Source organism: Dromaius novaehollandiae, chromosome 5, assembly GCF_036370855.1.
Source record: "Dromaius novaehollandiae isolate bDroNov1 chromosome 5, bDroNov1.hap1, whole genome shotgun sequence".
Taxonomy (NCBI): Eukaryota; Metazoa; Chordata; class Aves; order Casuariiformes; family Dromaiidae; genus Dromaius; species Dromaius novaehollandiae.
Genome location: NC_088102.1, coordinates 45,549,883 through 45,576,036, shown reverse-complemented (window position 1 = coordinate 45,576,036; position 26,154 = coordinate 45,549,883). Strand labels below are relative to the sequence as shown.

Genomic DNA, 26,154 nt, shown 5'->3' with positions numbered 1-26,154 from the left:
GCGCCGGGGGGGGTGGAAAGCGCGCAGGCCCCCGCCGCAGGCCCCCCGCCCGGCTCGACGCGACGATAATCCGCGAGCCGCGGCGTCCTCCCGCCGCCGGGCCGGGCCCCGCCGCCGCTCCAGGCCTCGCCGGCCCCGGGGCCGCCCCGCAGCGCCGCCCGCCGCCGGGCCCGGCTCCCCGCGGCGCGGCCTGGCGCGGCCGGGCCCCCCGCGGCCTCTCACCTGGGCTCCGGCGGCCTCGGCTCCCCCGGCGCCGCCGGGCGGCAGCGGGCCCCTCCCCGGCGGTTTCATAAGCGGGGCGGGGAAGCGGCGCGGCGGCTCCCCCGCCTCCGCCGCCGTGGCGGCGCGGCCCCTCGCGGCGGGCCCTGGCGCAGAGCCGCCGCGGGGCGGCCCCGGCCGCCCGGAGGCCGCGTTACCGGCCCCCGCGCCGCCCGGCCCGCCTGGCGCCGGCCGCCCCGCGGCCTGCGCGGCGGCACCGCGGGCACCGCTCCTCCGCCCCGGAGCCCCAGGCGCAGAGATCTCTGCGGTTATCGCTTGGCAGTTTCGTATTTCCTTGAGCACAGGGCTTCTAGTTTTACTCCTTTTTCTTTTTTTTCTTTTTTTAACAGAGCGCCAATTTGGCATATTGAAGCTGCACGGTAGGGGCCTGTAGCAACCAAAAAACCCCCAGTACTGCTTCAAAATACAGCTTTCATGAGAAGACACATCTTGAGTGTCAAGTTGTGTTGGAACTCAACTGAAAAACAAAAAAAAAACCCTTAAGGTAGAAAAGTCCCGGAAACACAGGCTATGCAAACATTTTTAGTTCATGGCAAGATAACTGCGGGGCTGCTGGATCTCACGCTATGAAGCGCACAAGGAGGGCGAATGAAGAGCCCCAAGGCAGCGGGAGCTATGGCTGCCCCTGTCTCCCACCTGCCGGTGAGGCTGCTGTCTGCGGCGGGGCCTGTGGGAGCCCCCATCTCCGTGGGGCAGTGGCGCCCCGGGCTGCAGGTCTGCCAACAGCTGTCCCAAGTAATGAAGGTCCAGTCATCCGGACAGCTGGCTATGAACACCGGTCCTAAAATATCTGTGTGTAACCACTCCTTGGGTGGTGGTTGGGCTTTTTTTTTTTTTTTTTGCCATCATTACCTATGTATTTTCTCACATATTAGAAAATGCACAGAAAAACTACTAAAAGAAACAACAAAGACCCAAGCCACATGCTTTTTTGCTGGACTATAACAACACTATTAGTTCCTGCTATCCTAAGCCTAAGTATCACAGTAACACACAGAAAAAGTCATAACCACTGACAGACAACACTTAATGTCTTTTTGAACATGTATGTCAACCTGGTTAGCAAATTTTAATGTCTTATCAAGCATTTTTATACTACACAACATTCTTCTGAGAACGTATCCATTAACAAGAAATAGTAATAATTCAAAGTAGTACTTGCCTTCAGCCCTCAGAAGCCTTGAAGGTTTGATTTCCAAGAAGGGAAATAATATGGAAAAATATCCTGCTTCTCTTGACAATGATTAGCAGTTTTGTCCACAGGTTTGCAGAAGTCATCGGAGGACAAGGTAGAATCTGTGGAGTTCATCAGGAATCACCAACAAATTTCCAATTAAATTACATAATTCTTAACATCTTTTCCTTTTCAGATATTTTAAAAGGGTACATAACTAAGTTTGTAAGTGAAAAAATAGGCTCTGATCCCAATCTTCAAGTGGATTGAGACTTCTGATTTCCATGATCTATGTATTAATCCCAAAGTAAACTCTGATCCTGTTATCCAAGTTATCTCCTGCAAAGATGTGTGCTTCCTGTCCCCATTCCATTCGTCTTCCTCCAGGGTGAGCATCCTCGTGCAGAGAACATGCACGGTAACCTATGGATTTCCCGCTCTGAGCTATCACAGCCATCGTTTTTTTAAATCAATTACTAACACCAAGTTTGCTTTCCCTCTCGAGAGTCACCAGATATTTTTGTAATTATTATTCACTACGGACAAGAAGAGCAGATAACATACAAGTTACGCACAAAAGAAACTGCACTGACCCAGGGATCCACAGATGAGTATCCCTATGCTGGTGCTAAGGTCACACAGTACGCCGAGCAGGCCAGAGAAAGAATAACTTGAAAAATGTTCCTAAATGTATTTACAGTCTCACACTCGTCAGACCCATTAATAGTAACATATGCAGCAAAGTCAGAGGACTATAATTATGGGTGGGCAGGATATTAGCTTTATTTTTACAGTGCTTTTTGTCTGATGTATGATTTCAGTAAAGTTCTGCCTTGGTTACAGAAGGTGGTTCTCTATCACATAATACAGCAATCTTGTTACCTGGTCTGGTAAAGGTATATTGTAATTAAGACCACCAACTTGATGGTATATGTATACCTTTACTAATATACTATTAGGTATTTTGCCTTCTTGTTGCCAGGATCTTTTTCCAAAGCATGAATGTTTTTGGCTACTTTAGTGTGACTACTGATGTTAAGAATACCATTGCAGCACCTTGAATTTGGCCTGCATATGGAAGCAAGTCTGTATTCAACTAAAAAGTAGGAAAAAACATATAATCCTGAAAAGATAACAGAGGGAGTAAATATCATGCTCTCTGACCTCCTTCTATCCCATGACCTTAACTAAGCTGCCATGTACCAGAAAAACAGATGAAAATGTCACCATTTTAATCACCTCATTTACCTGAGCGATCCATTTTCCCCAAGCTATTCCAGCCTTAGAGGAAAGCACTGAAGCAGCCACGTCATACACTACCCATGCCATTTAATCAGTATTGGTGAAATCCATCTTAAATGCTCTATGCTACCAATGTCAAAACCAGTATGAAAAACAGCATATGAAAACACAGGATGAATGCTAGATATTGTATATTAATCTATGACAGATTTTTCCTTTTTTCACACTTCACTAAGGTACATAAAATTGGTAACAGAAATGAAATTTCATAATTGAATTGAATTAGGGAGCATCTATGCCAAAGAGGGTGGGTTTTTTTCCAGTCAAATACGAAGTTGATGCTTATATTTTCAGCTATGATTAACTTTTAGGAGAAGATACAACTCTTGCATCACTTTTTGAAAGGATACTCATCACAACATCAATGCGGTGACTTCTTATGGGTGCCCATCTTCCCAGGAGCTCCGCACACGTTACAAGGACTGGCAGCAAAGCAAATCGAGCAGGATGGTTTTGGAACATCTGCCTTCCAGCACAGGACTGCATCGCACGGTACCACTCCAAAGAAGCAGGAGCCCTGATTTACGGCGTGCTCCTCCTCCTGTAAGGCTCTCGGTCTTTCCTTTCGTCACTGATGGAATAAACATCATTGTGGACTCCCAGCTGGTCCTCGGAGCAGTGTCCCGAGTCGCTTGGAAGCGGAGCAGGGGTGCGGGGCCAGCAAGGCCCTGCAGCTCGCACTGCCCCAACGTCACGGCAGATCACACCCAAGGCTGGTGCTGGAAGTGGAAACTCTGGCGCTCGCTTCTGGCGCGCAGGAGCTGGTGTCACCCGAGGGGCTGCGGGGACCTAAAGAGGAGGCTTGGATTGCTCAGAAAAAGGTTTTCAGGGGAAAAGAGAGAGCGATCGAAACGGGTCGGCTCTGCGGGAGGTGGCCGGGAGGGACAGGAGCTGGGCACCCGGCGAGCGGCGCTGAAGCCGCTCTCTGACCCCAGCGAGGCCGCGCTGGGCCGGGGCGGAGGCGGAGGGGACGCGCGAGGGGCTGCCCCGGAGCGCCACGCCGGCCCCGCGGGTCGCCGGCCCCTCGTAGCGATAACCGGGAGCAGAAACCCACGCTCCGGCGAGGCAGCGAGGAGCCCCCGGGGGCGGCCCCGCGGGGCCCGGCCGCCGTGACGGGGGTCGAGGCCGCCCGGCGCCGCCGTGACGGGGGTCGAGGCCGCCGGGGGGGGGTCCCCGCCCCCCCGCCCACCTGCCCGGCCGGGCCCGCTCGGCCGCAGCCAGTTAATTGGATCAAGAGCCGCGGGCGGGGGCGCCTCGGCGGCGCGCCCCGAGCGGCCGCGCCGGGCCCGCCCCGCCCCGCCGGGCGCTGCGGGAGGCGGGGCGGGAGCCCCCGAGTCCCGCGGCTGAAATAGGGGCAGGGCCCGGCGCGCTCCTAGCCCAGGTGGCCGCCGCCCGCCCCGTCCCGCTGCTCCGCGCCGCCTGCGAGGTGAGTGGCGGGGCCCCCCCGCCGGCCTGGCGCCCCCCGCCCCGCCGCCGCCTTCCGACCCGTTCGCCGCGGGGCGCCGAGGGTCCCGGCGCGCCGCGGGCAGAGCCCGGCCTGGTCCCCCCCGCCGCCTCCTCCCGGTGGGAGGCGGTGGGGCAGCTCGGCGCGGCGCACAAGCTGGCGGCTCCGAGGGAAAAGTTTCCTAATGGAAAGGGGGCGGGTGGGGGAGGCGCTCTTACCGGCCGGTCGCCGCGAGCGGGGCAGCGGGCGGCGGCGCGGCGCGGACACCGGCCGGTAAGAGCGGCGGGGCCGGGGCCGGGGCCGGGGGGGCTCCGCGGTCCCGGGCGGGTTGCGGCGGGGGACGCGCTGCCAGAGCGGCGGGTCTCGCTGCCAGCCCGCCCTTCCCTCGGCTCCCGCGGCGGGGACAGGGGCCCCTTTGTGCCGGCTCCGCGCGGAGCCGCCTCCCATCCTGCAACCGGAGCTGCGGGCGCCGGCAGCGCCGCGGCCGGGGGGGACGCGCGGGCACGGCGGCCGGGGCCAAGGGCGCTGTTGCGGCGCTGCCTGCAACGGGCTGGGGCCGCCCCCTCGGGCGGCGGTGCCCCTGCCCCCCGGCTGTCCCGGGGTGAGGAGCGCGGCGGGCAGGGCTGGCCGGGCCTCCCCCTCCCCTCCCCTCCTCTCCTCTCCCCCGGCCAGGGGCTGGGCTGCAGTGTCAGGGAGGGGAGAGCGGGCCGTGGGGCAGGCCCTTGGGGTTATGCCGTCCTCTCTGGCACTGTGGAGGAAAAAGAGCTGATAAACACACAGGGTATTAGTGGGCCTGAGCGTTCAGCGCTCGAGAGAGCGGTCTGTGATTTGTCCCCACGTGTGGAAGGCAGGATCTGTGGTCTCCGCAAAACCATCAATAAGCGAAGCGAGGGTGACCCAAACGCGTTAACCAGTTTTGCCGCTTTCTGCGCCAACTATGTGTTCCCTGCCTGCTTCCGTTCCTCAAGCTCCGAGCCCTCTGCAAGCACGGGGGTGAGGGGAAGGTTAGCTGACCACCGCCAGGCACACGCTCCCGGCCCTGGGCAGCGTTCTGGCCTTTCCCTTTGCCCTGCAAACCTCCTTACCCAAGCAGTGCTTTCCGCCACCCAAAACGGGAGATGAGCCTCTCTTCCCCTGAAGTCAACTGCCAACCTAATTCCTGCAAAGGAATTTCTGATACGCCGGTAATTGATTGCAATACAAACCCCTAGCAGAGCCTCCCACTCCACCCTGGAATTCAAATGTCGCCAAGGAGTCACTAAGCCTTACGAGGGCTCAAATACCTCTCTGTGCGTCACGGGAGCAGAACGCACTGCTGCGGCGTGTGGGCTGACGTGACAGGGTCCCGAAACTCCTTGCTCCAGGTGTGAGCTGGTCTCTGGGTGGAGTTGCAGTGGAGCTTCTCCCTGTGCATTGCATAACTGGGCACATTCTTTCGGGGGAAGGATTCACCTTTCCGTGAAGCGAAGGCTGCTGTGCTCCACCAGGGTTTTGTCATTCATAATATCTCACTAGAAACTCCCCAAAATACTTACTATGTTTTCTTTCAAGTGGCAGTTTGGAGCAGAATGAATGTGTGAGCTGGGTTAGCCACTTATTGCCTTCCCTGTTCTGTGCCTGTTGTATTGTATTGCTTTACTTGCTTTTTCATCTCCTCTGACCTATGAGTTTGAGCTTCCCTGGCTTGCCTGCACTTGTTCTAGTGAAGGCTGCCTTCTCAGGCTGTAAAAAGGGGTAACATGACCACGTCAGCTACATGTAGGCCTGAGAACTCCTGTCCACCTGGAATGCCATTATCGAACTCCAGTGAATAAATAAGGATTGGCACTGGACCGTGCTAAAACATCACCTTGATGCAGGTCCTTGGCAGACTTGAGTTGTGCATAACCAAGCCATAAAAACCTGAAAATCCTATGGCCCCAAATCCAGTTCTTCACTGGACAATAACTGAGGCTTTTAGTTGTTTATCGTAGACTGTACAAGAACTAGTCTGAATCTTCTGGGCTCTTCCTGGACAAATGTGAGCTTAAAAAAATTTTTTTTTAATTCAATGTTGTAGTCAGGTATATTTGTAATGTGACAACTGTTTTTAAGGGATAATTAATTCTTAGTTTTTTAAGGGATAATTTATTCTTAGTTTTATAGTCAGCCACAGCACCGGGGGCAAGATCTGATCCTGTTAGGAACTCATATGGTATTTCCAAAGGCATAAAATACCATATATTTTTTACTCTGGCCCTTTTGAGGGCTAGAGATTATTCAGTTTTTGCTTGAACAGTTTGATTTGTGTGACGGCTGATGTCCAGGGATTGAGCTGGGGGCCTCAAAAGCTAAAACTATCTGCCCATAGCCTCAGTGGAAAAAGCTATGCTCTTGATGGGAGAGCACTAATAAACTGCCTCTATTCTCACCATCAGCTGATCAGTGATATGTGAATTTGGGCTGCCCATGAGAGTTCATGGGGAAGTGCCTAAACAATAAGAGCTGCTCAGCCCTTTGAGGGACTCATCTTTTTAAAGCAGACTTTCTGATCCGGCAAGCTATTTTATCACTACTTAGTTAGCATGATGGGTATAGATGGTGCTGTATAACATAGAATTGTGTCAGATAAACAAAACAAAAAACCTGCCCATAGAATCTTAGTGTAAAGGCCTTAGTGGGTGGGATAGAAAATGATGACTACTGTATTTGGAAGTTTTCATGGAGGATCTGGGATTCTGCCCTTTGAAGAGTAAGAAAAGAGCCTTGCATCCTTTGAGCAGTTAGGAAGCAGTTCAAGTGGTAGCTTTTTACTGCTACCATGTGGCATGGTGACCACTGTAATTCAACATCCAAACGCCCTCTGACTGGGCACAAGGAGTTTCCAGCACAAAGCATAATGTTGATGCAAAGAGCCTGGTGTGTCCTCTGCTGTAATCATTCCGCTCTGTTTCAGTGGCTGGTACAATAGTTTCATCAAGTTCCTCCAAGCTGAAATGTGGGCTGAAGCTGGGCAGTGCTGTGAGGCAGTATGTGTGACTGGCATCCTAATCATATTTCAGCCTGCAGTGGTTTCTCCTTTCTGTGAACTGCACAGTGGGAAGGAGCCTTTCAGACTTCTGATGGTCAGAATTTGTGTGCGCTAAATCTAGCGGTTGTCACTGGGCATTGTAGTTAGCTGAACTAGCATATGAGGGATCTCCATGGTATCAGGGGCCTGGATCCAGAGGCATTAGGCTTGTGCAGGATTTCATGTTCTCCTAGTAGATGACTCTGGTAGGACTGTGTTTATCATGACTTGGCATTACATTTTTCTAGGCTAGGGGAGTTAGAATTGCTGCAGGCAGCCCGGAGCTGACAGTGCTTTAAATCTCCAGTCTCATCTGTCCATGCTATGAGCTTGCCCAACCCATGTATATCCTGTCTCTAGGAAGATATGGTACATGCCTTATGGGCTGTTGGGGACATACATGGTCAATCTTTTCAGTCACCTATAGATGATTATCTAATGGTGGCAACTTCCCCCTCTCCCTCTGTGTCCTTGCCAAGCCTCTGCTGTTCCCATACATGCTGAGCTGTGCAGGCTGCATTGCTGCTGGGTAGAGCTCTGAAGTGGGCTTGCTCCCTATCTCTGACAAGGGCAAGAGGCCTTCATGGAGGATTGGGAGAAGTTGCAGTATATTTCACTTCTTGAATGATTCTAGGTATTTATTATTGCTTCTTGGTGCTTTCAGTCTGCCCTTTCTTGCACTAGGAGTGCTTGCCCCACTGCCTGGAAACGCGGGTAAAAGCCTGGTGTTGACTCCAGCAAAGCTGGAGGGTGCTCTGCCAATGGCCACAAATCTCTGAAGGCGGGCACTCAGAGCCTGTCTTGCACAGCTGTGCTGTGCTGTCATCTTCTAAATGGAGATGGCCGAGCTTGTGAACCAGGCCAGCGATCAAAATGGGAAGTCCTTACTGAGAGAAGGCAGATACTGCTGCATCTGCTGAGACAGAGGGAGGGCTAGCAGGATTCTACCCCAATGCAAACTAAAAAAGAGAGTCTTTTCCCCTGTGGGATAGGAGCTGGTTCAAGAAGCCCTGAAGGGGAAAATAAAACCCACTGGATCGATCTGTTTGTACTTTGTTTTTAAAAAGCTTCCTGGTGTTCTCTCCTTGCATGTCAGGTCGGACCCTGAAGATCAGAAGAGATCTGTGCCCCGGGCAATGGGGCGAGAAAGCAAATGACATTCCAGTGATGCCAAACAGTTGAAATTTCTTCTGTAGTGTGCGCCTTTTGGGCTGACTATCCCATTCTCTTGTCTCCTCTCGGAGTCTAGCTGATAACACCTGGAATGTGAAGTGTATTTATATTGATAGCCCTGTTCCTCAGCTTGAGATCCAAAAATTGATTTGAAGAGGGCTGAAGGTACAGTACTGATACTGAAGAGCAGATTCTGTGCAGACAGCATGAGAGTAGACAAAAGTTCTTGGATGACATACAATATAATTACCTTCAGGAAGAAAGTGTGAAGTATGAATAGTCACAGTGCAGGTCAGTTCCTAATATCTGCCCTACTTCAGCCTTGCTTATCTCTGCCTGTCTCTGAGAAATATGTCAAAAAGGCATATGGGTACCTTTAGGATTGGAGTACTGTCAAAATGATTGAATCTGCCCAACTTCTCTCAGATCAGGAGATGCTGTGAAGGGAATCTAAGTTACTGCATGTTCTCCCCACTCCAAAGGGCAAATTTTGCTTTCTTTTCACACGCCTGGTCCCAGAAAAGACTGCAGTCATCCAAACTGGCTCTGTGTTGCAGTCTGTCCATAGTCCTGCCAGTTCATAGGGCTCTGAACTCTGCCGTACCCTTGCAGATGTTCTTTATGTTGTTTAGATTTTCCTGTGAGGAAGCAATTGAGTAAACCTAGCTCCAGTGGGGAAAAAAGTGAACAAAGAGCCTTACCATCATCAAAGTGGAGGAACTGACCACAGCACGAAACAGAAGCAATGAGTGTGATGCTATTCACCTTTCTTCTCCTTTCCTGTATTAACATAAGAGATGTCCCAGTGCTCAGTCCTATCTTACTCAGCTCTCCTTTTACGAAGTTGCTTGTGCTCCCTTCTACAGCCTGTTTGGGGTGTGGAGCTGTGCAGGGCACTGGATAAACTTCAGACACTCCTTGATGTGCAATCTTCTTTCAGGCTCTTGTTTGCATTATATGAATATTTGGAAGAAAAAGTGTTTACATAAACATTGTTAGTAAACTATCAGCTTTCACCGAGCCAAACCAGAATCCTGTTTAATACAACCAGAAATAAGGAAATGCAGTACTTAGAACTGACTGGTTATATGATTGCCATGTGCTTGGTCTGAATGACAAAATACTTGCCAACTCCATCCTTCTCTCCCATTTTCCTTCCCTCAAAAAGCAACTATTGTAATGGAAACTAAGCACTGGTAAAATGAAGCTGAAAATAAACTTTGGTATAGAGGTATGCAGAACTGCAGCTGGGTTAAAATATACTGACCTCCAAATGGGAGGAAGAGGCAGAAAAGGCTGGAGTCATTTGACTACTGTGCAGTCTGAAGCAAGGCACCACCAGGAGTTCAGTGCTGGAATGGAACTCACTGGGCTGTGGCTCTTCTGAAGGTTGTTTGATTGCAGTCTGCTTCCTAAGACTTCTTAATGTATTCAAGTAAACTTGATCCCTGCTCTGGGGGTTACGAGGTGACTCAATCACAGAAGGAGAATGTTCCACTGACATGGGCTAACAGCAGTTTCCTGTGGTTTAAAAAAAAAAAAAAAAGGCAGAAACCTGCACACATTATTCCTCTCTCCTTGGCGCTGGGGAGGCTGAGGCTGGGGCATTCTGTTCTGTTAGGATCACTGCTGTTCAAGTAAAGATACGAACAAAGCAAACTTCCTTACTCCAAGCTGGAAGTAGGTGGACTGGCTCAGCCTGCTATTGTGATGTCTTTACTAAGCTACAGGCAACTGTGTCACAGGATGGACTATTGATCTTGTTTTGTAAGTTACTGAGTGCAGAAAAGCTTGTGACAAGGTGAAATGTAGATTAAAAAACTGTCCACACGTGGTGCAGGCTGTGACTGCTCGGGAGGATTATAATTGCTTTGACTGGAGTTTTAAACACCTGTTTATCAGTGATGCTTTAGGAAAGAAATAGCTTCTTCATAACAGCTTGCTTGGGGTCTTTTCTGGTTAAGAGGTGAGCTGATTGCACGAGTTAGCTGACAAGCTTGATACTTCCTACCCAACCTTATCCAGGCCAGCTAATAAGCATGCAGCATAGAAGCAAGCAACTGAGGAGGCTCAGGAGAGTGGGACAGTAGTGGAAGGTTCTCTGCATCTGCAGAGGTTAAGGCCTTGCCTTGAGAGGGGCAAGGCAGTGGGTGTGAGAAAGGGGAAGCAGGCAGGCCGACTGTGTGGAATGGGAGTCGGGCTATTCCCACAGGTAAGACAGCAAGCTAGGACAGTGCTGTTTCTGGTAGCTTGGATGTGGCTCCATAATGCTGTCCTCAGCTCTTAATTATAGCTGCCTGTTAAATACACAGACACAGCATACTTGTGAAGCTTATTCCAGCAACCATGTTGAACATATCGAGCGAACGTGGTCTGTTGCTCTGTTAAAGTATGGTACTCCATTTTCCAGCTGCTCACGGCACAGATTCCCTCTGTGCTCTGCTCTGTGGGCACTTGAGCTTACAGTCAATTTCTTCATAGGAAGAACAATCCAGACAAACAAAAGCTAACAAACCTTGATAGCCCAACACATTCCTTCATTTACGTTGTCTGAAAACTGCTGTGTTGACCAGGACAGTTCTGTGTTCCTGTAACACTAAACATCTCCTGATTCATACTGGAAAAGATGGGGTTCTCGTTCTCTGGCACAACAATGCCTAGGCGAAGCTTTCTGCCTGGCACAGCTATTTTGGTCAGAAATCTTAACGCTTAGATCAGCAACAGTGTTTGGGTAGAAGCCTGTTCTAAAGTCTTGGTCTCTGACAACAGGACAGGGAAGTAGCCTGAAGCTAATAAATGTGAAAAATATTTCATTCTGTCTGAACACTTAAAAACAACTTGGGGTAAGGCAAATGGAGGGATGCCTGTCATCAGGACATTAGCTCAGGGGAGAGCAATGTAGTTCTAGGGCGAGTAGTCCGTAGGCTCTGGAGGTCAGCCCCTCAAGTGGAGGAGGATCTCGTCTGTATTTTAATACTTCAGTATAATCATGGGGAAATTTGCTAGTGGATAGCTGCTCGATCTCTGGAGAATCACTGTCTTGGAGATGGGCTTCTTTTACAGGCTTGCACATAGCTGAAGTGACCTTTGTGTGTAGTTACTGTTCTGTCTAATGTCTCTGTCCTCTCCCCAGCTGGAGAGCCCAGCTGAAATCTTTCTCAAAACAGCACTAGGCAGCCCTGGCAGGCTTCAATCCCTAGGGAGCATCTGGGAAACGTTGGCTATTAGTCCCTTTCCTGGTTGGGTGACTCTGCCGAGGGTGTGACCACACCAATGGGATAAATATCTCTAAGGGATATTTTTGCTGGGTAGAAGTCATTTCATGTACACAGGCTTCCTGGAGGATCTATGTGCTACATGGCACACTCTCTAGCTGCAGAGAAGAACTGGGCCCCCTTTTTGGATAGGGGAGTATTCCAGTAAATATCAGTGCTCCTATATAATAGCAGTGGAGAGCACGTTACTGGGGCATCATTACAGTCACTGGTTCAGAGCTATTGAATGCCCATCTGCAGAGATAGAGAGGCTGGAAGGGAAACCCCATCCTGTGCCCCATTTAATTCTCTGCGTCAGGAACCTTCCTAGCGCTGCTGCACCACCAGCAATCCTGTTCACTGCTCTGCTAGTGTCATGTGGTACCTCCTGGCTCCAGCCCTCCAGTTCCTTTCTGACAACAAATGAGCAGAAAAAAACAAAGTGTTTTCAGGTCTCCTTTTCTGAGTAAGGGGAGAGGGGAGACATGGCAGTTGTCCCTCTGTATGTTTTGATTGCTCAGATGGAAATGTTTATCTGCAACCTGAACCAGAAGTGCCCTGGGGTGAAAACAGTACCTTCACCGCTGTCTGCTCTACAGGAAAAGTGACTCTTTGGGAACCAAACAAATTGGTTGCAGAAATCTCACACTGTTGCTTTGTTGTCTTGAGGTGGAAATGAGCTAGTAGCAGCCCATTTCTGATTAAAACTGCTTAGCTTGGCTTTAGTGTCTAGATAGAAATTGCTCCATAGTAAAAATGCCTGTTCACCAAAGCCCCGGTTACTGGATAAATAGAATTCAATTCGTTCCTAGCTCTGTCTGTATCCACTGCTTGCTGTAGTACTCTGGAAAGGGAAAAGGAGTTGGGCAGAAGGCCTTGTTTGGCACAGTGTATGAGCTCTGTTTCTATGGAGGAATTCCTGCAGGGCTGTATGCAGCAGGCCTTTGAGCATTTGCAGAGTTCAGAGGCTTGTTCTTGGCAAACTTATTAAAATAATTGCTCACAAGGAGCCTCAGGAGGCAGTCAGGCAATGTACAGAAGGGATGCCCTGGGCATACTGGAGTGCGGTACAGAGGGAAGAGGATCTCTGTGGCTTACCTGCCTTAGGGAGCAATTTCTGAACTAGAGAAGAGAGATTATTACTATAGTGTCTAGAAGCTTTAACTGTGGATGAGGACCCTGCCGTACTAGTGTTGTGCAAACAACAAAAAGACAAACTTTTCATGTCGCCAGATCCATACATGTCTGAAAGAAGATTTTAGCCTGTTGCATTGGTCAGAGGGTAGAGAAACTATGGTCTGAGATGTGACTGACCGGAGTGGGGTGAGATCAGCAATATGCTTAAGAGTCTAGAGAAGACAATGAAGCTTTAAGAAGGCCTGGTGTGTTGCTAAGGCACAAATTAGTGCAGCACTTTGGCAATTACCCTCCACAGCATCTTCTTCCCTCACTGTGCTTGGGGGGCCCTGGCTGCCCCTCACCAGCTTGAGTGTGCTGACATTAGCGACTCTGCCGTAAGCCCTGTGGAGCTGCTGGATTCAGGGGATGAAACTCTATCATGGCCTGAAAATTAAAAGGCTGCAGTAGCCATACAGAGATGAGACCACCTCCATTTGTACAGACTTCTCACTGCCCATGTGGATGACAGTGACCAAGTATCACTTGTTTTCTCCTGTGGCTGTGCTTCAGTTGTTTGTTGGTTGGTTGAATCTAATTAAAGGTGGGAACAGCTCTGCCATAACAAGTGCTTTGGCATTCCCTGAATGGAGCTCAGTATCAATGAAGCAGTTATGAGCCATTCCAACACGTTTTCATAACTGGGACCAAGAGCCAGTTTTGGATAGCTTAACAGGGAGCTGATAGCAGATGTGGTCCAAAAAACTATGTTGGTCCCGAGTGAGAAGGTAGTTGTGGGAAGGAGAGAAGTACTTTATTAACACCACTAGCAAGAGGGGTTGTAGCTCTGCAGAAATCTTATTTGCATGGTTCAGCTTGTCCAGCCAGTGCTGCTGGTTATAATGATGCCTGTGATGTCCTGGTGTGTAATCTGGTGGAGGTGTGAAGTGGCTAGAGGTGTGGTTGCTCTCTCCCCACTTCTTCAGAGAGCTTGTCTTTGCAGCAACTAACTGCAAGAAGGTCTCAAGTAGCTCTTAACTGCTAGAGCTGAAAGAGGAAGCAGGACAGAATAAACGTTCCTCTGCCCTGCAAGTAGGATTTGGATATACTGTTCTTAGCAGAGGTGGCAGCAACATCGGAGAGTCCTGGTTTTGACCCACATACCTCCAACAGCTCTGGTTATATTGCTTGTCCTGTACAGGCTGTGCCAGCCCTCCTGAATTACATGGTGGCTTCTGCTACATTAAGCTGTTGACAAGGTATCCCTGTCATCTCTCTACCTTGCTGTAAAACAGCCTCCAGACTTTGGCATGTATAATAATCATCTATTCACTTTTCCTGGCAAACTTAACTTTTTCCCTGGTCTCAAGCTCTTGGCAGCTCACAATACATATGTTTCAGGAATAACTAGGCATGAGGGAGTGGAGTGACAATCTATTTGCTCTTCTTGGGCTCAGGGTGACAGCAGCAGCTGTTTTTCAGCCCCTGTGTGCAGTACTAAGTACCTTCCATAAATCTGTGTGCAGATCCAATTTGATCTGCTGACTGACATGGGCTCATGGAGTATGCGAAGTCCAGAAAAAGCCTAGCTGAACAGGGTCCTCCTCATTCTTTGACCTTTTTGCTTCTACCAGGACAGACTCTTCTCGACTTCTATAAAGTCTGTACAATTGCTATGGTAATAAGTACTTTACTGGGTGCTACTCAGATCATGGAGTTTAATCTGTAGAAATTATATACTTTTTTAAATTCTCCCACACTCCTACTATGTTGATGATTCCAACAGAGCCTTAAGCTATGGGATGCTTTGACACATAATGTTGTGGATGCTGAATACTCATGTGGGTTCAAAGGGAGATTGGAGAAGTTAATGGAAGAGAAATCCATTGAGGGTTACTAAATTCATGGATGCCACATCCAGCTTAGGAAATCCCTGTCAACAAATGGTTAGAGACTTGGAGAGTATTTGGGGGCGCACCATGTATGCTTGCTCTATTCTCAAAGCTAGGGAAGATGTTGCTTTTGGCCACTGTCTGCAAAGGATACTGGGCAATAAGGACCCTTGGTCTGATCCAGCGCAGCTATTGCATTTCAGAGCCCACAGATCTCTATGGTAAATCCAGTTATTTGGGTTTGTAACTCCTGAGAAAATGAGCAGATTCGGCTCAAATTTAATGTGGAAACTGCAGAAAGATTTGGGTTCTGTTTTTTTTTATTGACTGTCCCTCAAATGAACAACCACACTCTGACACACAAGTCTTCTGTATTTACCCCCAAACTCTGTAGTGAGCCTGAACTGGAAACCAGAGACAGAAGGCATGTTTGTGATTCACTGCTTCCTGATTAAGTGTGTGTGTGTGTGTGCGCACGCACATGTGCATGTGGGGTCAGGGGGAGGGCAGAAAAAGTTATATGGCCTTCATGGGTCATATCTAATTGATCTTTCTTCATGAGGAGAAAGACAGGAAAGGCCTGGCAGGCAGATCTAACTATTTTTAAGTAACATTTTTTTTTGGGGGGGGGGGGGGGGAGGTGTTAATCTTAGCAATTTCAGGAATGTATAGTGTGGTTTTACTGGGGGACCACTGGTAAGTTGTGAAGCTTTATGCTCTGTAACTTTTTAACCAAGTGACCTGAATCTCATAAGTGTCCAACTCTTTCACTGGCAAAGGTCACTAGTCTGTCTGCCTCTCCCTATTCCTTTCCTTCCTCCTCTTTTCCCACCTCTGCTCCAGAACTGTCTTAATATCTGACTAAAAATCCCTTTTCCTCCTGGGTTTTGCAGTTTCTGTTCTCTCAGCTGTGTTAACTTTCAGTTGCCCCAACCTCCCAGCCCCAGCCAGCTGGCCACATCTGACTGAGCAGAAGGGCTTTTGGGGTGGCAGGGGAGGTGGTTTTTAAATACGCTTTTGACATTTCAAGTAAATTTTCAGGGAAGTGAATGTGAGGTAAACAGACCTCTTTCCACCCTCACTTCCCTTAGCCCCCGCAAGCCTTTTACTTCCTTTTCCTCTGTGGAAAGTTGGTGGCAGTTACCAATGACATAATGGCAAAATAATGATTTCTGACCAAGTATTTCTGACAATGTGATGCACGTGGCTCTCAGAACCAAGGGACAAAGAAGTTCTAGAGAGTCACATCCCACCAGCAGTGCTGGGTGCACTGCTGCTGAAAGGACTCCAGGCCTTGTCACCAGAAAATGTATGTCTCTTGTTTTGTTTTTAAAGCAGAGTTACCTAATCCTTTGCCTTGTGTGTCAATCCTTGTCAACTTTAACAAAAAGGGACCAGAGAAAGTATGTCTGTCTTTCCCATCTTCCCCCAAAGTCAGTTAGGTCTAAAAGTGAGGGCAGCAATGCATGGAGGCAGTGGGGTCTGCTAGACCAGACACTGTTCGGTGAGGGGGAGGACTAGGCCCCATGTCCTGTGCCTGGGGAATGTGCCTGATTTAGACCTTTCTGGCTGTGAGCTGTTCCCTCTGCTCAGCTGTTGTGACGCTACCTTTCCCGCACAGTACCGTCATGCCGCCCCAGTGTTTCTATTTTAACTCTCTCTGGGGCTAGATCTTGTGACACAAGGATTTGGCATCTCTCCTACGTGCTGGAACGTGGCATCTCGGGAGGCACAGTGGCTGCAGCTGCTATATCAGAGGGTGCCCCTCCTCGTAGCTGGCAGATGGGGACACCCTCATTCCTACCCTGGGACTGTGACGTGCCAGAATGGGCAGCATCCATGTGAAGAAGTGGCAGTGTGTAACTGTGCCTGTCTCTCTCTCCTCCAGTCCATTTTGAGGCATTTGAAGAACTCAGAACATAGGGGAGCAGCGGGCAGCTGGCAAGTGTGTTCTCTTTCAGCTTTCAGGTATATAGTTTCTGGGGACAAGAATAAAGCTGCTTGCCTTGGGGGCACATAAGATAACTTTGCAGCCTGCTGATGGATGGACGGTGGGAATGGGGATGGCTGGTGGAGTGGGTGGAGGTGTTCTTCAGGTTTTAAGGTTTGTGCACCTGTGTGTCACGTCTCATTTAACAACTTGCTTCTATGACTCTGGAATTCAGCACTTACAGTCTTCTGGAGAAACCCAGAGGAACAGCATTAATGTACTTACACTCTCCTTACGGAGACTGGGCAAACAGAGCCAGTCTCCAGAAGAAATGGAGGAATCTCCTGCAGTCTGTGTTGAGGCACTTTGCGCTGTGGCTCATGCTACAGCGGACATACTGAGAAGGATTTGCAGGAGGTGGGAGATAGAGACTCTCGAACTGATCTTCATCTCTCTGCTGTGTGTGCTCTGGGGGCTGGCAGAATGAGCAGATACCTTTCTGGGGTGTGAGGGAAGCTTTTTATAACCAGGAATGTGCAAGAGGAGAAGTAGCGGTGGAGGACATCTATGCTGCATTAACCCAGGCTTGCCTAGGATGGAAGGGGTGTGTGACACTGGGCTTTTCTCTTATTCCCTCTCTGCTTTCGGCACAATCACAGGCACATCCTTGAACCTCTCCCTAGGGAATTCCAAGTGTTGCACCATGATGGGAACAAAATGGCAGCCCAAACTTGTGCAGGAGAGCAGGCAGAAATACTGAGACGGTGGCAGGCGAGATGCACCTCTCACCTTCTAGCCCAGATCTTCAGCCTAACGCAGTGATAGACTTGAGTGTAATGGAAACACCAACTCTACAAAGATGTTGCTAGGGAAGCAGTGCTGCTGTGAAGCTGGCATGCATGCTGCAGTGCTATTTGGCTGGGTATGTCTCAGTGTGTTTTCTGTAGTTCCTGTTCAAGCCCAGCTCAGCTGGTGGGCAGTTTATAGGGCTCCTCCCCATTCAGGACATGCCTGCCTGCTGACTGCTCAGCCTTGTTTTCTCCAGTCAGTTGGTGTAATCCCTTAATCCTGACTCATATTGGGAAGCTGGAGTCATCGCTGACAGAAAACTTATTTTTAAGTGTTTCAAGGCACATTTCAAGTAGCTTTAGCTACTTCTTCAGTTTCTGTAGTTTTTACTACTCTCCTGAGGGCCTTGGTTAAGAAAGGAATCTCTGCAGAGGTGTATGGTGCTGCTGAAAGGTGTTGGATTCACCAACATCTCCAAGATCTGTACAGCTGGGACTTGGCAAGGTTGTCTTCTACAGTGTCCTTTCCAAAAGTGCTTTACGTCTGCCAAGGAGGCCATCCTTTTGTAGGGAGGGAGGGAGGGAGGGGGCAGGTTCAGTCCTAAGCATCTCTGCTGGGTCTAGCCATTTAGTTCTGGAGATGCAGCAATGTCAATACTTGCCTGTGGGACAGTAAGTTGGGTTTCCTTCAGCTGTAAAACCAGTGGAGGACTGTGCTCTCTGCAAAGGCTCAGCCAGTGTTGTGTTAAAAATTGCTTTTTCTCTCTTCTCAGCTTAACTGAAATCTGCAAAAATTCTCTGCTGCAAGAAAAGAGGGGCAATGTCATCAGATGATGATGCTGGCGGGGATACTCCTGGGGGCAGTTTCTGGGAGGTAAGGAAGGATGATCAGGGTGTGAGGGAGGTAGGAATGTCATATTTCCCCCCCTACCCATAGAACTGGGGGGGAGGGGGGGGGGGTCAAGTTTCTGGGTGACATGTTGCTCTTGGAGTGGAAGGGAGGGAGTAACTGTGGGGAGGTTCTGTAACAAGTTGTATGTTACTGCAAGGAGGAGGTTACCCTTTCCTCCTCAGATGCTATGGAACAAGAGCTCCTTGTTCAGCTGACACTGATCTGAGCTGTGAGAGGCAACCAGAGCATCTCAGCTCCCTCCTTTCACTGCTTTGCCCCCAGCAAGAGAGCACCAGAAGGGGAATCTGAGCCCAGCTGCTGGTTTCAGGAGGGCCTGTGCTCCCTCACTGTGCAATGACTGACCAGCTGTTGCCTGTTCTGAAGGGATGTGGAAGTCATTACAGTAAGAGTGATGGAACTGTGTCACATTTCAGGCTGGAAACTACAGGCGGACAGTGAAGCGTGTGGATGATGGGTACCGGCTCTGCAATGACTTAATCTCCTGCTTCCAGGAGCGAGCCAAGATAGAGAAGAACTATGCCCAGCAGCTAACAGAGTGGTCCCGCAAGTGGAGGACCAATGTGGAGAAGGGTAAGGTGTGCAGGCTGGGGTGGGTGGGAACAGGCTGTGGTAGTAGCACTCTATTCCTCGAGTATGGTCTCCCACTGTGGGTGAAGCTGTTTCTTTGGGAGACAAGCTTCTCTTCTCCAAGGAGGTGGCCTTCCTGTGCATCTCCTCTTTCTTTGCTGAAGCTGTTTTGGCTGCTTTCTTTTTCTGGCAGCCAGTCTTCCCATTTCCTCTGAGAGGTACTCCTTCTCTGCATTGCCAGTGTTTGGTTACAAAAAAATACCCTCTATTCATTTAGTCTGGCAAGTCCTTGGGCCAGACCAAGTCTTGAATCAAACTGCAGATCTCCCCTTTTAAGGATGGCTTGGCTGTTTTCCCCTCCTTCTCCTCCAATCAAAGAAAATAACTACTTATGCTGTGATTCAGTGGCACTGGGCTCATAAACTGATGGCGTCTCACAAAATAATGGGAAACAATGGAACAAATGCCCTGAAGAGCCCACGAGTCTGTGAAGCAGAAGCTCATGTCATGAGCTGGTATTGCTGCCTGAGCTCAGGCCAGGTCTGTGAAGAGAATTTTCTGCAGAAGCTTTCTGCTGCTGGGCACTGTCTGGGGCAGCTAAGGCTGCCCAAAAGGAGTGCCTGTCTTGGCCAGCTGTAACAGTCAGTCTAGATGCTGCCTTTTGGGACTGTGTGGAGGGCACTCAATGCTGACATGTGTGATGGAGGAGAGTTAGGGAAGCGACTCCAAACTGACACATTTGTAGGAGGAAAAGAATTGGTGCTCTTCTCTGTGGGCAGGAGGTATAATAGCCCCTGTGATGCCTGTTCCTGCAGGTCCACAATATGGCACTCTAGAGAAGGCCTGGCATGCCTTCCTGACAGCTGCAGACAAGCTGAGTGAAATTCACTTAGATGTCCGGAACCACCTGGCTGGTGAAGACTCAGAGAAGATCAAGGCCTGGCAGAAGGAGGCCTACCACAAGCAGATGATTGGGGGCTTCAAGGAGACTAAGGAGGCAGAGGATGGGTTCCGCAAGGCCCAGAAACCTTGGGTGAAAAAGCTGAAAGATGTAAGCAAAATATGAATGGGGAAGGATGGGTGAATGAGGGTAGCCTGGCTGGCTACCTGATCATGAGTGCTATTAGGCAAGCACATTGGGTTTAGACAGTGTGGCAAAGGATGCCAGAGAAGGAGAGATGTCTTGCTGGTCTCTTGTTCTTGGTGGCTTTGTAGCTACCCTCCCATGTAGGAAGACTCTGGTAACAGGCTGTGTCTGCGTGGCAGGTTAATGCTGAAAGAGTTCGCTGGTGGGGGAGGTTATCTCTACCCTTTGGAGCATGACTAGTTAAATATCAAACTGGCCTTTCCTATTGGGTTGTCCTGAAATAACTGCTGCTGATTGTAGCAAAGATGTTAATGTGCCCTCTCTGAGGGATGGAGGATTTATGTGGTCAGCATCATGGCTTTGTCTCTGCATCACTCCTGCCACAGGTGGAGACTTCTAAGAAAAACTATCATGCAGCTCGGAAGGAGGAAAAGACAGCCCATACAAGGGAGAATCATGCCAAGGCAGACTCCTCTGTCTCACAGGAACAGCTGCGCAAGCTGCAGGACCGTGTAGAGAAGTGCACTCAGGAGGTTGAGAAGGTGAGTGTGTTCTGTACAGACACAGGTCATGAGGATACTCCTCTCTCAAGGAAAAAGTGCTGCTTGTAATATCAGTGCAATTGCTCGTGCTGAAACCTGTAAGGAGGTATGGGATCTCATTGTCTGAGGTTTTAGAATGAGACTTCAGCAAGTAAGACTAACTTGCTATCTTTGGTGTTGGATAGGATCTCATTTATCAGTAAATGAAGGGGGTGAAAAAAGGGAGGGATTTGGTGCAAGGGGTAGGAGCTGCAGGGCTGAAGGCTAGCTACTGAAAGTGGCTGGCTTGCCTGCTCACCTGAAAAGCTGTGGAAGGGCCTACTGTAGAAGGAATAGTAAGGAGGGGCGAGGAACTTGCAAGACCACCAGAACAGCAATGGGCTGGGGTACCAGCTTTGGGGAAACCATTTTTTTTCTGCTACTTTCTATGCTGTGTTTGTTTAGCAATGCAGGGGAAAACTCTTCAGTCCCAAGCTGGGGAAGGGGGGCGGGGTGGCCACTGGTTTGATATCAAGGCTACATATCTCACCACTGCTTCTTCCTGGATTGATCCAGTGCAAGGATCAATATGAGAAGATGCTGGAAGAGCTGAACCGCTACAATCCCCGCTACATGGAGGATATGGAGCAAGTGTTTGAGGGCTGCCAGGAAGCAGAGCGCAAGCGACTGTGCTTCTTTAAGGAGATGTTCCTGAATCTGCACCAGCATCTGAACCTCTCTACCAGTGAAAGGTACGAGCCCTGACACAGGAGGTTTGTCTGTCTGGGGTGTCCTGGGCTCTGGTAAGGGGTCCTGATTCTGGGGTTTGTGAAGGGGAGTGCCTGCTCGTATCAGGCAGGTCTCATTCCTGCCCCTTCCAAGTGTGTCTGAGAACTGTCACTGGGTCCCTTGGTCTGACTGCTGCTGGTACCTCTGGTTTTGAACAGTGCTAGTCTCCCAGAAAGGATTCTGTCTTTCCTCTGAACCCTTAGGCTTCCAGTACTGTCTAGTACTATCTTGTAGATGTGTTTGTAATTTATTCTATGCAATGCCTCCATGTGGCCATATGTAACCCCAGTCTGAGGAATGGGGCTCTCTTGCCTTCCAGTACCTGTAGCTGTTGCACTCTTTCTGCCCTAAGTCAAAAGGCCTTTTGTGGGCTCATGTCATCTTTGTCACAAGTTGCCCTTAAATAAGGGTTGTATAGGGAGGCAGACACAACCAAACTCTTCTGTGCTTCTGTATTTCAAGGTAGTGGCAATGAATTGGAGACAATTCCTTGTCTGTGTGCAAGAGCATGCCAGACTTTTTCAAGGCTCATTTGATGAAGTATGCTGTGAGGTGTCAGATGTTGGCCACTGTCACACCAAACAAGCCTGTCTTTTTTCTCAGGCCAGCTGACTCTTCCTTGAAGGTGGCTTTGTTTTCATAGGGTTGACCAGGTGTTTCTCAAGGGTTGTCTATCATCCTTAATCCTATGGGACTTTGGAGGCTGTGTAATTGTGCATGAAGTTATGTTCTTCCCTTGCACTTGGGTTTTGGGGAACTGCTTGTTTATGTTGGTTCTGTCTGTTCCTGCTCATAGCTTCCACGCATTGTATCGAGATCTCTACCAAGTCATCATGGCTGCAGACAACCAGGAGGACCTGAAGTGGTGGCGCAACACTCATGGGCCAGGCATGGCGATGAATTGGCCTCAGTTTGAGGTGACCGATCACTCTAGAGTGTATAACTACCATCCCTGCCACTTAGCTGCTTTATTGAAACTGGTGGATTGCTAGTCTTGTGTTTGGAAAAAAAACATGTCTCTGCTCACTGGGCTTGGTATGTTTGTCTCTTCTGAAATTTTCTTATGTTGAAAGCTCTCTTGGTGTGCAAAGGGATGGGTGTAAGCCTTCCAAACTACAACTACTCCAGCCAGCCAATCTTAAGGGCAAGGAACAGGAGTCAGTTTTTAGGGCTCTGGCACAACCTCTGATCCTAAACTCTCCCACAGCCCCTCTTGCTGCACTGTGGGATTTCACAGGAGTAGGCCTGCTGTGCCTGCAAGGGTATCTGGCTGGTTGATCAATCAGCCACAGCTGAAGTATGACCTGGGTGTTCTTGCACTTTTCCTTCTCTATTGGTCAGAAAAAAAATGGCTAGTGCTCTTGGATCTGTGTGGCTTCATGGTATTATTGCTTTCCCAAACAGGAATGGTCTCTTGAAACACAGCGGCCAATCACCAAGAAGGAGAAGAGTGGTAAGATGGCTGACGATGTGATGCTGACCAGCATTTTGCCTGCGCGGGATGGTGTTGTCTCACAGACCCCTTTGCAGACAAGGCGAGGGTAAGGGCTGAAGTCTGGAATACATTAGGTTAGGAAGAGTATAGTGCTGCCCAGATATACAAATTAGGTAGGATTGGTAGGAGAGATCTCTTCCTTAACATCTTCTATTTCCAGCCCTGTGGTCCTGTCTCTGCCACCCAAAAAGATGGGGTAGATAAAGGGGATTAGGGTAGCTTTTGTGTAGTAGGTACAGTCTCATAAGATGCTTTGTTGTAAAGGTCCCTCTAGTGATAAGATCTGGCCTGGTTCAGTCTAAAGCTGTGTGAGATTCTGGCAGGTGTTTCCCAATGTCTTTCCTCACAGACTGGGGGAGGAGAGTTGGGAACTGGTAGCCCTGCCAGTTAACTGTTTACTAAATACAGGCATTACTCTTCCCTGGCACAGTGCTGAGTGCTACCTGACAAGTCTGGGTATAGCTGCTTCCCTTGCCAGGGAGCAAGCTGCAGAATGGGGAGGGGCTGAAGAGACTGATGTCCTACTATGTCAGCTGCCTTCCTGCCTTAAAAGGTTGGCTCTGATGTAAGCAAACTGGGCAGGAAGGAATGGGGATGAGATGTCTCAAGGCCACTACAGTATCCCAGTCTATTGGATTCAGGGGCCCTATTTGCCAATCTACAGGTTTTCCTATCAAGAGGAGCAGAACAGCATCTTCTATGACAGCCTGAGGGCATCAGCCCATGTGAAGTTAGTATGGAACATATCTCTTCAGGGTTTTTTGGGCTCCAAGTGCCTGTCCTTTGGTGATCTTCCCCTCTGCTCTTGCTTCTGACTTGGAAAATGGCATTCCAGCCATATCTGTTTGGGATGGGAGATGTGGCCTTTCCTTTCTTATTCTTGGCTGGAATAAGTCTTGGAAGCACCTGGGCTCTCCAGTTAGAACTGGCCTGCCCTGAGTGAGATGATCTGCTGGAGTAGGATGATGTCATGAAGAATGTGGATGTGTGCAAAAGCTGTGAGAATGAATTGCCCTCCTAGCCTTCAGGGCTCTGACTCTGGGATGCTTTCAAATCTAGTACCTCCTGGTATCTCCTCCCTGTCCACTCTCAATTGGCTGTTGGCCCCTTGCACCTTATTCTGTGGCTTAGCAGTCTCTGGGGGTCAGGGTGGTGCATGATTCAGGAGAAGGTGAGCGAGAGATGAGTCTGCTTTTTCTAACCACCACCCTATCCCCTTCCTCCTTCCATGTATACAGCGGAGGGAAGGAAGACATTTCGGAGTGGTCAGATGAGGACACTCCCAAGAAGTGCCTGGATACCAACGGGCATGAGGAGGACATAAAGGTACCAGGTGTACGGGTACGAGCGCTGTATGATTACACAGGACAGGAGGCTGATGAGCTGAGCTTTAAAGCAGGTACAGAAGCACTAATCTCCTGCTAACCTCTTGCTGTCCCCACTTGGGCTGACTGAATGATTGAGACACTCAAAGATCTGTATATCCTTTTGAAAACTGAAATCTGTTCTTCCCCTGGCCTGACCCATCCCCATCTAGTCTGAGGTGGATGGTACCCTGGGCAGTCCAATCTGTAGACTAAGACAGTGAGGCCACAAAAAAACTGCTTGGCCACAGTGTAGGGGAAGATGGTGAAACACATCCTGCCTGCCAGGCACTTATTCTGCATTGTGTCTTGAAACTTTATCAGATGCTTCTCCCTTATGCCACAGGGAGAACACTATATCCCTCTCTTCTCTAAAGTACAAGAAAGGTGGTCTGGCTTGTCATTAGAGATAGCCAGAAGATTGCCATCTCCGGGGGTGTGGGGGGGGAAATCCAGCTGACTCGCACATACTACTGAAGGCAGAGTTTGACTGGCAAAAATAAATTGTGCAAGCTGTTTAAAACTGGTATCTTGAAAGTGGAGATCCCAACTTCCAGTAAAAGACTTAGTGAGGGAGAATGCTGAAGCAAATGTTGACCCCTTTCCTTTTTCTTTCCTCACTTGAATTCAGCTTGCATGTGCCCACCTCTCCAACACCAAGAGGACATCTGGATCTTGAGTGTCTCTAATCTTGCTTGTTTTGTCTTATGTGGTGTCTCTGTGCTATACATCTCCAAAATACACCTCTTTAAAAAAAGAAACTGAAGTCCTTTAGTAGAGGATTGTGCCCGAGACCAGCATCTGTGTTGGTTGGACACAGCATGCTGCTGTGTTACCATACTAGTCAACTTCCTATCACTAACTTGTTGCTCTAAAATACCTTACAATATGGTTGCTCTAGAACTTGACCCCTTGCTCTCTTTTGCTACTTGGCAGCTCTAACAGTTAAATGGAGGCATTACTGATCAGCCTTAGCCATCTGCTCTGACCAGCATGCACCAATAGGGTTTAAGCTAGACAGCAAATGACTTTCTCACTCAGCTGCTATCAGTGTGGGTCTGACCTACTGATGCAGTTGAATCTCCCTCTCTGGCATATGTATAACTTTGCACTGATGGGATGGGGACCTTCCTGCCCTTTCTCAAAGTGGATCTGGGAGGCTGAGAGCCTTTCCTGGTCATTGTCTGAGAAATGAGCTGATTCCATGCCTTTCTGGCCAAGCCAGAGTTCATCATGGAATAGTCATCTTGGATCCTAATAGCTAAGAGCTTAGCAACCTCTTACAAGTCCTTCCCACTTGCTGCAGAAGACATATGTAGATCTAGGTACTACTGAGAGAGAGAAATGTCTGAGCCTTCTGATCCCTCTGGTTTATAAACTTTCCTCTGTGGGGAGGAAAGCTGGGAGAAATATCAGGAGCAAAGATTTCTGATACTGAGCAGCAGCAGTGAAGGTCTCTAAGTTCCCTGATCTAGTGGATGGTACTGAGCGTAGATATTGAAGAGTTCAGTAACTCTTGCTTTAATTAAACTGTATGGTATGATACTGAGGGTGCTATGGGCAAAAGTGTAGATATTCAGACACGTGTATGTGTGTGTATTGAGAGAGAGTGTGTCTTGTTTTTGAGTCCTTCTGACAAAGGCGGCCACCCTACCTTTTCCAAGGCAGCTTCCTAACAACTGTTTTTACTCTCAGGTGAAGAACTAATGAAGATCAGTGAGGAAGATGAGCAGGGCTGGTGCAAGGGCCGACTTCTCACTGGCCAGGTTGGACTCTATCCTGCTAACTATGTTGAGAAGGTTGGATCATGATTGCTACTGCTCTGTTAGCATCTCACACCCATATCAGCATCTCCTGCTGAAGTCACTGGGTCACTGCTGGCCCCAATCCACTTTTGCAGTACGTGCAGCAACTTCTGGACTCTGACTGAGGGCACGTATTTCATGTAACCAATGCTTCATTTTAAATGCCTAGACCTGTAGGGCTTTTCTAATAAATAAACAAGGATGAGTAAAGA

General features: G+C 49.3%; 2 protein-coding genes across 11 annotated transcripts in view; one reads left to right on the top strand and one right to left on the bottom strand.

The window, feature by feature from the left end:
- The window catches only part of DDB2 (damage specific DNA binding protein 2), a 19,644-nt gene extending 15,113 nt beyond the window's left edge, over nt 1-4,531 (bottom strand). For 2 of the 5 annotated variants that reach the window (XM_064512686.1, XM_064512690.1), the window contains exon 1: nt 223-538. In XM_064512686.1, the coding sequence (XP_064368756.1) occupies nt 223-291 (69 nt within the window). In that variant the 5' untranslated portion in view covers nt 292-538. Of the gene's footprint in view, nt 1-222; nt 539-1,441; nt 2,614-3,105; nt 3,327-4,417 lie in introns of those variants that run through there. The other 3 variants (XM_064512688.1, XM_026093205.2, XM_064512687.1) reach the window with 3 other exon arrangements.
- PACSIN3 (protein kinase C and casein kinase substrate in neurons 3) lies at nt 3,460-26,154 on the top strand. 6 transcript variants are annotated; one of them, XM_064512692.1, is made up of 12 exons: nt 4,036-4,181; nt 16,572-16,651; nt 18,175-18,275; nt 18,728-18,884; nt 19,697-19,932; nt 20,355-20,510; nt 21,066-21,241; nt 22,075-22,195; nt 22,683-22,819; nt 23,438-23,503; nt 24,012-24,172; nt 25,833-26,154. In XM_064512692.1, the coding sequence occupies exons 3-12, from the start codon at nt 18,222-18,224 to the stop codon at nt 25,946-25,948; spliced, it is 1,380 nt and encodes a 459-aa protein (XP_064368762.1). In that variant the 5' UTR covers nt 4,036-4,181; nt 16,572-16,651; nt 18,175-18,221; the 3' UTR covers nt 25,949-26,154. The 6 variants fall into 6 exon arrangements, with proteins under 6 accessions (XP_025948996.1, XP_064368761.1, XP_064368765.1 ...); XM_064512693.1 differs by lacking the exon at nt 4,036-4,181 and adding an exon at nt 4,448-4,472; XM_026093211.2 differs by lacking the exons at nt 4,036-4,181; nt 16,572-16,651 and adding an exon at nt 3,460-3,576.